We start from the raw sequence: 11,348 nt of genomic DNA, 5'->3' as shown, positions 1-11,348 counted from the left end.
TCTATGCATTTAGTATTGTCGTAATGAAAGTTTATTATCAATCTTTTGCAAGTATGATTGTTCCAATGTTCACCACAATCTTCACCATAGTATTTGACTGGTTCGTTTACAATATTTTAACAGAAAGTGACAGAAAAGACCAATGTAAGACGACTAGCATGTAAAACAGGTTCCCCATGATCCTATCTACTGACTATGGATCCAGTTTCAGAGCATATGAACTCACACACCAGGGCTGAGGAATGATTTTGGTACTGATACATTGGGAAGTGAGCGGAAATGCAGTGTTTGATGTTCATGTACCAGTGTGATCCTGCCTTCAATAGGCATTGGTCACTGAAGTTGAAATTGGCTTTAGCCCAGTGACAGAAACCTCTGCAATTTCCCCCTTGATTCATTTGTCAGTAGACAGGGGCATGGGTGGCCTTTGCAGTTGGTTCTTGTTGAACCTGTGGGTTAAAGAATAAGGTGTACAAAAAAAGTAGCATTTGTCTTTCCCTGTAGGAACCAAATCAGCAATTTCATTTGATACAATCTCTGGCCATGGAACTGATTTCCTATACAATCGCTCCTTCCAACTGCATTCTACTGGAAAGACCAGAGAGATTAGAAAGAAAAGGTAGAAATAACTATTAAAAAGGCTACTGGAGGGAAGACATGGCTTTCTGAAGAACTTGAACCATTATGGGATAGACTGGTGCAAATTCCTTGCCATCTCTGGCTTTTACAGACTGCACGTAGGCTTCAAGGGCTCCTCTGAAAAAAATAAAAAATGAATATAAATATTAGTTACACAAAATCTCACCTGAACCACAAGTCAAAGTAGCAATGTGTTGAACAGAATGGGTTCATATGTGAACTTTGTATTAATAATTTCAAGTACAGTCCCTCACCTTATACGCAGAGCAACACACTCAAAGTAGAGGTAATGTGACAGTTGTACTTATGCAGAGCTACTTATTACACGCATTGCTGTGCACTCAGTATTCTTTTCATTTACTAAAACTCTACAGAGTTGCATCAGTGCAGTAACCCATGGCAGCCAGTAATTAGCTCAGATCAATCTGCTGAAATAGATTTGCATGAAATGATAATTGGCTTCTGCGAGTTACACCACAAATACATTATTTACAGAACAAGTCATTCTACCAATGGACTCTAATGATTGTGTTATGGGGCCCCATATTTGTTATACCCCGGGCTTAAAGGGGTAGGTAACTTTTCCACATCCACTGCTTTTTCATAGTTCACAATACAAAATTCTGCTGCCACTTAAAGGGTTAAGTGGCACTATAGAACCCTGCTTTGCACCCCCTAGCTCCCCAAACTTAATGGACGGAAACAGAGTGTCGCTTCCTTTCCACCTTCAGTTCACACTCAGCAATATACTGAGAACTAGAAATTGTTTTAGTTTACTTTTTTATCTTGAAGGGAAACCTGCACTTTTACATGTTTGCAGCGCTGTCCTTTAACTGGCCAATGTAGGTCACTGAAAGATACGATTTTAAGTCTTGTCCAACCAATATCCATAGTACAGAGATATTGGTCAGGCTCAAATACCAAAATTCATTCAAAACCGTTGCATGAGATTTAATTGGTAGTTGTAAGTGCAGCCTTAGTGAGTGTGGTTAGGACTGCTGGGCTGCTGCAGCATCAACATAAAGAGAAGTTGAAAATATTGTCAGCATCCCCTTCAACTACACCCATAATGGCACCCAGCAACTATTCAAACATATTTTTCAAATCTATAACCACTGACTGCTGCCCGTGGATTTGGGAATTGGACTATATTTACAGTGAAAACCATTCCAACAAAATGACTGTGAATATCTAAGGGGAGGCATATTAGGGTAGAACTCCACGGTGCGGCTCAAGACTTCACGTCGCCATGTGGTAAAATGCATGCGTCTAATGTTCATCGTTTTCATCCGACAGTTGGATAAATGTAGTTCTTACCTGCGAATTCTCCTTCACTTCCTGTATCTCCAGGACATCCGACACGTCGCATGCATTTTGTCGCATGGTGACGTGTCAGCTCAAGCCGCACCGTTGAGTCCCACCCTTAAAGAGAAGGTTATTGCATATATAATAAGGAATGACATTACTTGATAAGAAGCAGCCGGTCTTTTTCCATTGGGTGATCATCCAGCCACTGGGAGTAACGGGCAATGGACCATTCTGCTCTCTGGGAAAGAAAAGAATCTTCAATAAGAAATTCTCAGACATTATTGCTTACGTCTCTTGCAGCACTTAAAGAATTTCTGTTTGGAGAAAACGTCACCACACTGTGGGACTTAACTGCTTAAGCACTTTCCTTTCTCCCAGCTTACTGTGTGTATAGCTAATGCAATGATGTTTTAAAGGGAAGAAAATGGTTGAAAAGAAGCAGTGGCCTGAGGAAAAAGTTGTCTATCTATTTCACGGGGGGGGGGGGGGGACAGACTTTAGCCACATAAAGGTGCCTTTTAGCAGAAAGAGATTTATTCTGTAGTCTCTTTAGTTCATCATGTCCTTTTAAAACATATACATCATCATTGTGTTATCTTGAAAAAAAACAAGTTTGTAAGAACCAACTGAGAGGGGATTTATTTTAGTGCAATTCAAGAACAGCCCTGCGCTCCCCACACATTAACTGGCAGGGTATCCGGCATCCTCCCTTTCTGCATGAAGTTGCATTTAATAATGTAGAAGGCAATGGGCGTTGCACTTTAAAATGTCAAGCTATTTCTCATTTTGAGTTTAGGAAGACCAGTTCCAAAGTTGGCATTTAGAGTCGCTGAATGGCAGCTGGTGTTGCAGGATGGTTAGGGGGTTCCGACACTAAACTTTACACGAGAAAACACAGCTCCCAACATCACAAGCCACGTGCATGATATGAGAAGTGAACAACTGCTAATAGAAAAAGAAAATGTAAGAGGGGAAAATGAAGATGCAGATTTCATGGAATAAAAAGTTACCTGGTATGGGGACTTCAAGTCTGGGGGGGCCCTTGTGAAAAGGAACTGCAGAATGACACTGTATGGGATGAGGTCTCCCACAGAAGAGCTGCTGGCGATATGTTCACTGGTCTGGAACAGCAAAGGCCTGCAACAAGAAGTTTGCATATTTTACTCATAGTCAATGCAAATGGTACATGATTAAAGATGCAATTCTGTACATAAATGTCCTTATCTGTATCTAATGTAGGACAATCTCCATTGCTAGGAATGCTGTCCCCAGGGAGCAGCCCTGTAAATATGAGCGGATAACTCATACATATACATATTGTCCTAGTGAAGAGACTAAGCAGCAAAGAGAGCACAACACAGCGTGTACATACTAAATGCTCAGAAATGCTCACGGATGTTACAATCTGTTGCCAATTCAGCCCTAATATCTTGTCAGAAGATCAGAGAAATGTATCTGCACAGCGTGTGTCCTTGAACATCTCCAGCACATTCACAGCAATGTCTTTACTGGAAACTGCAGCTTTTTCCCATCAAGAGAACAAAGGGACAATAGAGCTGTAACACAACTCCCAGCATGCACAGCAGGATAAAGGGCTTCTCTTGGAGATGAACCAATGGCTGAACAGGGTTCCATCTCTAAAACACAGCATGTACCCCGAGATATATATCTATATATATATTTATTTGGGGCACACAGGCTGATACTGAGGCAGAACTAGTCAGACACCTGTGGGCTGCAGAATGGATTTTATTTTGAGAGAGAATAAGATGTTCTGATGGGCAGCTAATTACATTACACCTACAAGGCCAGAGAAACAGAACTTAATTATGTCTTAATGTTTGTATCTGCCAACAAGGGCATGTCAGATTCTTCTCCCAGTGACAATTCTATAATAGGAGGCAAAAGAACAAATATTCAATAAGGGCCAGATGCACAAATGATTTCACATGGCAAATCATGTCCAGTAACAGGCAGTTAGTTGCACAGAATGCGGTGTCTGTGGCAATATTTGGGCCCAAGCAAGAAGGACAATGTCACTTTGCAAGTACTTCACAAAGGAAACAGACAGGCCTCTAATATTTATCAAAGATTGATTTGCCAAATTAGTACAGGGTATGTGTATGCAAAAAAGAGCTTCTTTCCTCTGCATCCAGGGCATTGCTACATTCGGCACCTCATGTTAGACTGGAAATCAAAGAATTCTGCTGTTGGGACATAGACAGGGAGTACAGGGCCACCTATGTCTCCCCCCAGCTCTGTGTTCAGTAGAGAACAATTGCAAACGTTCTAAGTATGGGGGCGGGGGGCGCAAAAGTCCAAAAACACCAACTGGCACATGCTTTTTGCACTGCTCACCAGGCCCTACACAATTCCTTATAACTGCAATGTTATATTTAATCCAGTGCTGTGCAACATTCTACAGATGGAGGGCCACATTGTGTTGGACTTGTATCTTGGAGGCAGAGTTGTATTTAGTTCTGGTATTGCCCAAGGCACTGCACCTCAGCCCGACACTTTTTCCTGGCGACTGGTGCATGAGCCAATCACTGGAGAGGTCAGTAACCCCTTCCTCCCCCTAACTCTGCAACTGGATTTTGTGCAAGTATCCAGCTGTGGTGGGCTGGGGGAAATTTCCTATTTACTCACAGATGACTATATGGTACAAACAGTCTTGCTTGGAGGGACCACCTGAACAGGGAAGGTTTCTGCTGTTAGATCACAACTTTTAAGTCACAACCACTTTAGGCCTTTCTGCACATTCTACTCTTCTACATTTCCCTTTCCTCAGCTCTGTCACTTCTCTTTGCCTCTCTTCCCCTTCTCTCTATACTTGTCTCTCCCCTTGTCACCCAGCTTCTCATTTCCATTCTCCTTTAGCCTTTTGGTCAGCATTTCCCTTTAGTCTCACCTTCAATTATCTTTCTATGTTCTTCCAAGTATTTATATATGTATACAATAGGGATGTGTTATGTGCAGGACACACAAATATAACTTTAAATGTAGAACAGAACATATTTACTTAGGGCTGATACATCAGCTGGACATTCAAACTCCAAATCCACTCCCTTCTCAGCTGCCTCCTGTATAGGAGCGGTTACAATGAGCCGACAGTTACATGTGAGCAAGGGGAAGACTCTACATGGGATAAACACTGTTTTCTGAACATGTTAGAAAAGAAGTCTGTGGCACTTAAGTATATGTAAATAGTATGCAGTAGCAATAGGTGTAAAACACGGGTACGATACGAGCCACAGATTGTTTCTAGAAGCGGCTGACCCTGCTGCAATAACAAATGCAATGCTAACATGTGACTGCTGATGTTTATTTAGGCAGAGAAATTGAATGGTGCTGATAAATCTACACTGCAAGCAACGATCAAAACTGTAAGGGAGCTGCTGGGTAGAAACATTACCATCAAGTGTAATAAATAATTCAGCAGGTTTTGACGCCTACTTAGTTACCATGGATTTCAAGAATAAAATATGCGCAGTGTTGAAACAGTCCAAACGACTATTTATTATTTGATTCTCTTACAACATTTCATTTTTAACCTCTCTCTTTGCCATGTGCAGCATGCAAGGTTTATTTATAGTGGAGGATTCAAACAGATTTGACACTGTATATTAAACTCAAAACTACACAACACTATTTAATAAGCAGTAAATGACACTTTCTCTACAAGGCGATTGCTGCTATTCTGTACAGAGCAGACCAGTATGGGGCTGTTACTAACAGGCCATAAACAGCTCCCCCAGATACATGGAGCCCAGCTCCGTCCCCAGCAGAGGTCTAACTACAGAGGAAGCAGAGCCCATGGCTGCAGAGTAAAGTATGTTAATCTCTGGACATTTTGAGGGTCTTAAAAATAAATCTGTTGTGGAACCCAATAACATCTACTTATACTACTGGTCCCCAAGGCATTATAACGCTTTTTGATTTGGGCAAATATTAAATTGAATGTGACTCAACATTAGTATCAAATAATTATAAAAATACATAATTTGTGGCTGTCCAGCCAAACTGACTTGGATCTTTTTTTTCTTTTTGCATTTATTGGAGTTGCGCTGCATACTGTGGGGTGGGAGGTGGCCTGCACATTATATCCCCCTGGAACGCTCCATTTATACACAAGTGCTGGGGAGGCCAGGTAGGGTTCCCTTTGATAGTGATGCTGCACATTCAATCCAGAGCAAGTTACAACGTGCTTGTGCGTCACAATGCCCCCACTGGAGGTGCAAAATCATGTTCTGGGCAGCAAGCGACCTGCATTTAGGGACAAGTTGTGACCAGAATGCATTGCAGCCATTGCTACCCAAACTGACATATAATTACATACAGCTACAAAACAAACTTCACACACAATGCATGGAATGTAGCATTTGCTTTGTACAAAGTTTTAGAAAGATCTCTTAGAAAACGTACCTGAAAGAACGCAACAGCCGATATGATTTTCCAAGATCTGCAACTCTCCTGCATAAAGGAGCCACTGCCAGTTCCATCTGAAAAATAAAAACATGTTTTATTCCACAGACTTAATTCCTGTTTAGAGCCTGACTCTCCGGGAAAGGCCACAAAATAAACACTATTTTCCTCTCAAACTGGATTTTTAAAAAAATGATCATAATGCCTTCCTGACAAGTGGATCAGTCCCTCAATCAAAACATCCATCCATCAGTCAAGCAGATATATCTAGCACAGGCTAAATTGGTGGCCACTCGTTTATGTAATTAGCAAACACCATGGGAAAAGATTTGTTTTTTGTTTCTAAAGTGATACTGTAAATGGGTTACTATATGGAAACATTACAAACCACAAACTTAGCAAGCGTGGGATCAAAAAGGTTTCCAGAACCAGGATCTAGTCAAGAAATGTGAAAGGTGAGTCGTCATACTGCTAAATGGTCTTGGGCCTCTCATGTAAGAGAGAATGATCTTGACCACAGATGTGTTTTCAAAGTGGTGTTTCTATTTTCCTTTGGTGTAGAGATGCAGGTTCTTATTTCACTTAGTTTTGGTCCTGTCTCTTCTACAGAAGAGTCCACCAGTTGTACACAGTGCATATTATCATCATGTAGACCACATGGATGTGACACAGCTGAAGAAACTTGTCCTTAGGTGACTGCCATTATGTAGCATTGGATGTCTTTAGCTATTCGTAGTTTTTTGCCCTGTAGGCCCCTCTACAATAGGTATCTGGTTGCATTCCTGGCCCTGTCTGTATCAGATGAGATTCTCCCTTGGTAACCTTGTGGCTCTGTGAATGTGATCATCAATTACTGGGGGATGGTATCTCTTATTCAAGAAAAGATTTTGCGTGAGTTTGATATATTTGGGATGAAAGGTGGTCTATATGTTGGGCAATCTACTGGCTTCTGGTAAAATCTCTGTATTGTTTGATCTTTAATTTGAACAGTGGTGTCCATGCAATTGATCTCTTTGAGTTGATATTTCACATTGAGGTGGAACTAACTGAAATATTGGTGGAAATTTGGGTTCAGGGACTGTCCAGACCACAAGGATAAACATAAAAGAAGGGGCGCACTCCCATCATGTAAAATTATATCAGCGCCTTTAATCAAAGAAATTTGATTGTGCTGACAACACTCCATCACTTTCTCAAGGGTGATGGACCATCACCCTTGAGAAAGTCGGGACACAGTGAAACATTTTGGGAACATGACTGAATGAGTCACATGCCTGGGCAGTATTTGTTTTATGTTAAGTAGGATTTAAAACCTGATATAATGGAAGGATTCTTGGTGGAAAATAAATGGACTGAAGGCTGATCGTTTTAACCTTTCAAAAAGTGTCAGGCAAATTAGGAGTATTCTACAGACCCACTCACAAAAGTGAAGAGGAAGGGGCTCCGCTCTTGTTGGAAACAGAAATGGCTGTTCATTTAGGGCAAGTTTTAAGAATGGCAGATTATAATTACACAGAGATTGACTGGAGCAAAGGTACAACCAGGGCAATTAAAGGTTCCAGATGTATAATTTGTTACATGAGAAATTTATGTTACAGATTGTTGAGAAGCCAACCAGAAACCATGTTATACTGGATCTAATAATCCAAAGCCTATAGCAAATGTGCAAGTACTAGAACCCCTGGGTAATAGTGACCATAATGTTATTTCATTTAATGCATGAGATAAATGTCAAACAAATGTGATTGCTTTTGTAGTGAAGTAAGTGTTAAGTCGGACTGAGGGGGAGCAATAGATCAGATTTTTTGGTTGTTTTGTCAAAATGTTTGATACAATGCCCCACAAATGACTGCTTAGGGAGGGTATTGTATGCAGTGTATGAGTGTTTGCAGGTGACAAGTGGTAGATTAGATTCAATGTTGATAAAGTCATGCACCTGGGATGTAAAAATATAGAAGCCACTTTTACCCTTAATGGGACTGCACTAGGCAAATCCAAGATAGAGAAGGGATACAATTTTGCAGGAAGAGGGTGTAACTGTTCCCATTTACAAAGAACTGGTAAGAACGGGATTTTATTGAATTAAGAGTCCATAGAAGGGCAACTCCGTATGGGGAGATATGAAAACGTATAAACATACAAAGGGATCATATACATTTTCTGATGCTTTATTTACAAGTAGGTCCTTACAGCAGACACAAAGTCACCCACTAAGAAATGAAGTTAATATTGGGAAGGGTTTTTTTTTTGTTTACAGTGAGAGCTGTGAAGATGTGGAATACTCTCCCTGAATCAGTCATACAGGCTGATATATAAGAAAGCTTTAAGAAGGGGTTGGATGCCTTTTTAACAAGTAACAAAATATTGTGTTACGGAATGAAACAAAGTTGATACAGGGACTGGTCCGATTGCCATCTATGGGTCAGTAAGGAATTTTTCCCCCCACCTGAGGCAAATTGGAGAGGCTTTAGATGTTTTTCATATCCTATTTGTCTACCATAAAAAGATACAGGCAAAGTAACAATTTTTCTATACTGATTATTTTCCTTCTGTAAGTTTAAAAAATGGCTACAAACAAGCACAGCTTGGCCATAGTTATATTAAAGGCACAGGCTAGTAACATCTTACGTTGCATTTCACTATGTCAGGATAACAAAAATGTAGTGGTTTTCTGTAACTAGTAAAATCTGAACTTGTTAACAGACACTATTATATAATAATTACACTTGATTTAGTTAAACATCAGCTCACAAACCAAGGGAACACTTTGTGCTTGAAATGCTGTCATTATATTACTAAAATGAGAATTTATGAACTTGGCTCTAATTTCAGTGGCCTTCAACATTTTCACAGTCTGCCAAAAAAGATTAGATTCGAATGCCTGCACTAGCAACGTCCTTTTCTGTTTGAAAATGGATGGTTGCCCTGCAGAATGCAGTTGAGATGTGTAAAAAAAAGCCTTAGAAAAGGTTAAAATGCTAAACAGTTAAGAAACGGCACAGTTTGTTGCCAGAAATATACAGCACAACCTCATTTAAAACGGACAGCTCTCTGGAGTAAAAGATTTTATAAGCATTTTAAATGTGTAAAACTCCAAGTTAACACCGGGCAAATTGAATTAGCGCAAAGAGCTTCAGCAGTGCTAAGCCTGTGATGTTATAACCCACAGTCCAACCCCACTTATATATTAGGTTCTTCCAGTTCTAAACCAGATGAGTAACTCATGTACACCAGCACCCTGCACTACTAGGTAACCACTACTACTACCAGAAAAAAACCCTATGGTAAGTACAGACTGAAGAAACACTGTGCTCACTGGCTATTGAGAACTATAGTGCAAAAGATTGTGTTGAATAAAAGGAGTTGAATGAACCCAAATGAAGTAAGCGGTGTGCCGACGAATTGTATGTTGATATTGCAGCATTCCCATTTCAATTTTTCTTAAATGAATGAGCTTTGATCTTGGATCTTGGATATGCCCGAATCTTGACTGGATTTCTTACAAGCATCCTTATCAGAGGAACACTGGTATCAAAGCTATAGTGAACCTGCTGAAACTTTAGATTAATATTTGCTATTATCAGATCAATTTTAGTTACATCATAAATTAGTAGGTATATGGAGGCTCAGGTTTGTTTGTTTGTCCTACACTTTACATACACCTATGCTGAAGATGTTTAACTACTATTTTTTACAAATCGTAGGTTACCATACATTGTCAGTGTTCAAGATAGCATATCTACTTTATTTATAAGGTAATTTTAAAGTTTAGAGACCAATTAAGTTTAGCTTTTACTTACCATATCAGATTTCCTGTGAGTCAAAAGTTATATACACTTTGCTAGTATTTAGTGGCATTGGCTTTTAACTACTTAAAGGACAAGGAAACTCCCCTGATTATAATTCTGCTTAGTTGTTGGAAGCAATACCCCCGTGTGAACCGCAAAGTTTTTTTTTTAAAAGAAATGCTAACATTTATGTTAATCCAGCTGCGGAGAAGAATGCCCCATAATCATCTTGTGGCCACCATATCTGTTCCTTAAATGTCAGTGTCACGATATTCTTCTGCGCATCCATGCCCATGCTCTGCTTGTCTTGGATTTTAACCAGCTCTTGTGTGCTGATGATTGGTACGCTGGAGGACATACATGAATGTGCGTAATTCAGACCATCATGTCTGCGCATGTGGGTGGTCTTCGAATGCGGATTCAGCAGGTGTGAAGAGGACAAGCTTTAGAAAGCGGATCGTTTCATTGTAAGCTGCTGGGAATGCATAAATAAATTCCTAAGATCTATTTTTATTATGCCTTTCAGGTGAAATGTATTCATTTTCAGAGTTTCCTTGTCCTTTAATTTGATTTAAACACGTAGGGAGTAGCCTTCACTATGTTACTGGAATTTTTGCCCATTCCTGCTTACAGAACTGTCAGTCTGGTTTGAGGGACATACATTTTTAGAGACATTCAGGTCTGGGCTTTATGTTGACCACTCCAATACTTTCGCTTTGTGGTCTTTTTGTTACAATTTCGGAGGTATACTTTGGATCACTGTCATACTGGAAGAGAAAGTTGCGACCACATTTTCTGGTTGAAGTCTTGAGATGTTGCATCAGAATGTCTACATAACACTCTTTCCTCTTGATTTCATTTGTCTTCTGAATCATACCAGTTCTTTTTGCAGCAAAGCTCCAACACATCATGAAGTTGTCATACCCATGCTTCACATTTAGGATGGTATTCTCACCCTTTTAACTCATACATAGTAATGATCATCAAGAGCAAATCTTTCTATTGTTTCATCTGAAGGAGCAGATGTCAGCCAGAATTCAGGCATTTTCAGGCCAACCTCCTCTTCCTGTGAATGCACGCACGCAGAAGCAGTAGTTTTCAGTGCAAATCAATGTAGCTGGGGAAGGCAGCGAATCCACTGAACTCAGCCTGCAAAAATCATTTTCTCTTGAACAATCCAATTATTGA

At 40.1% G+C, this 11,348-nt stretch overlaps 1 protein-coding gene across 1 annotated transcript in view; it reads right to left on the bottom strand.

The window, feature by feature from the left end:
- Positions 1-13: 13 nt before the first annotated feature.
- cog5.L (component of oligomeric golgi complex 5 L homeolog) overlaps positions 14-11,348 on the bottom strand; it is a 129,546-nt gene continuing 118,211 nt past the window's right edge. Inside the window, exons 19-22 of the mRNA XM_018252643.2 lie at positions 6,373-6,449; positions 2,958-3,084; positions 2,106-2,185; positions 14-756 (exon numbers count right to left, since the gene is read on the bottom strand). Coding sequence (XP_018108132.1) covers positions 642-756; positions 2,106-2,185; positions 2,958-3,084; positions 6,373-6,449 — 399 coding nt within the window. The 3' untranslated portion in view covers positions 14-641. The remainder of the gene's footprint in view (positions 757-2,105; positions 2,186-2,957; positions 3,085-6,372; positions 6,450-11,348) is intronic.

This window comes from Xenopus laevis, chromosome 3L (assembly GCF_017654675.1).
Source record: "Xenopus laevis strain J_2021 chromosome 3L, Xenopus_laevis_v10.1, whole genome shotgun sequence".
NCBI classification, from domain to species: Eukaryota; Metazoa; Chordata; class Amphibia; order Anura; family Pipidae; genus Xenopus; species Xenopus laevis.
Note: the sequence above shows the minus strand (reverse complement) of the source record. Positions and strands in the feature narration are given on the sequence as shown.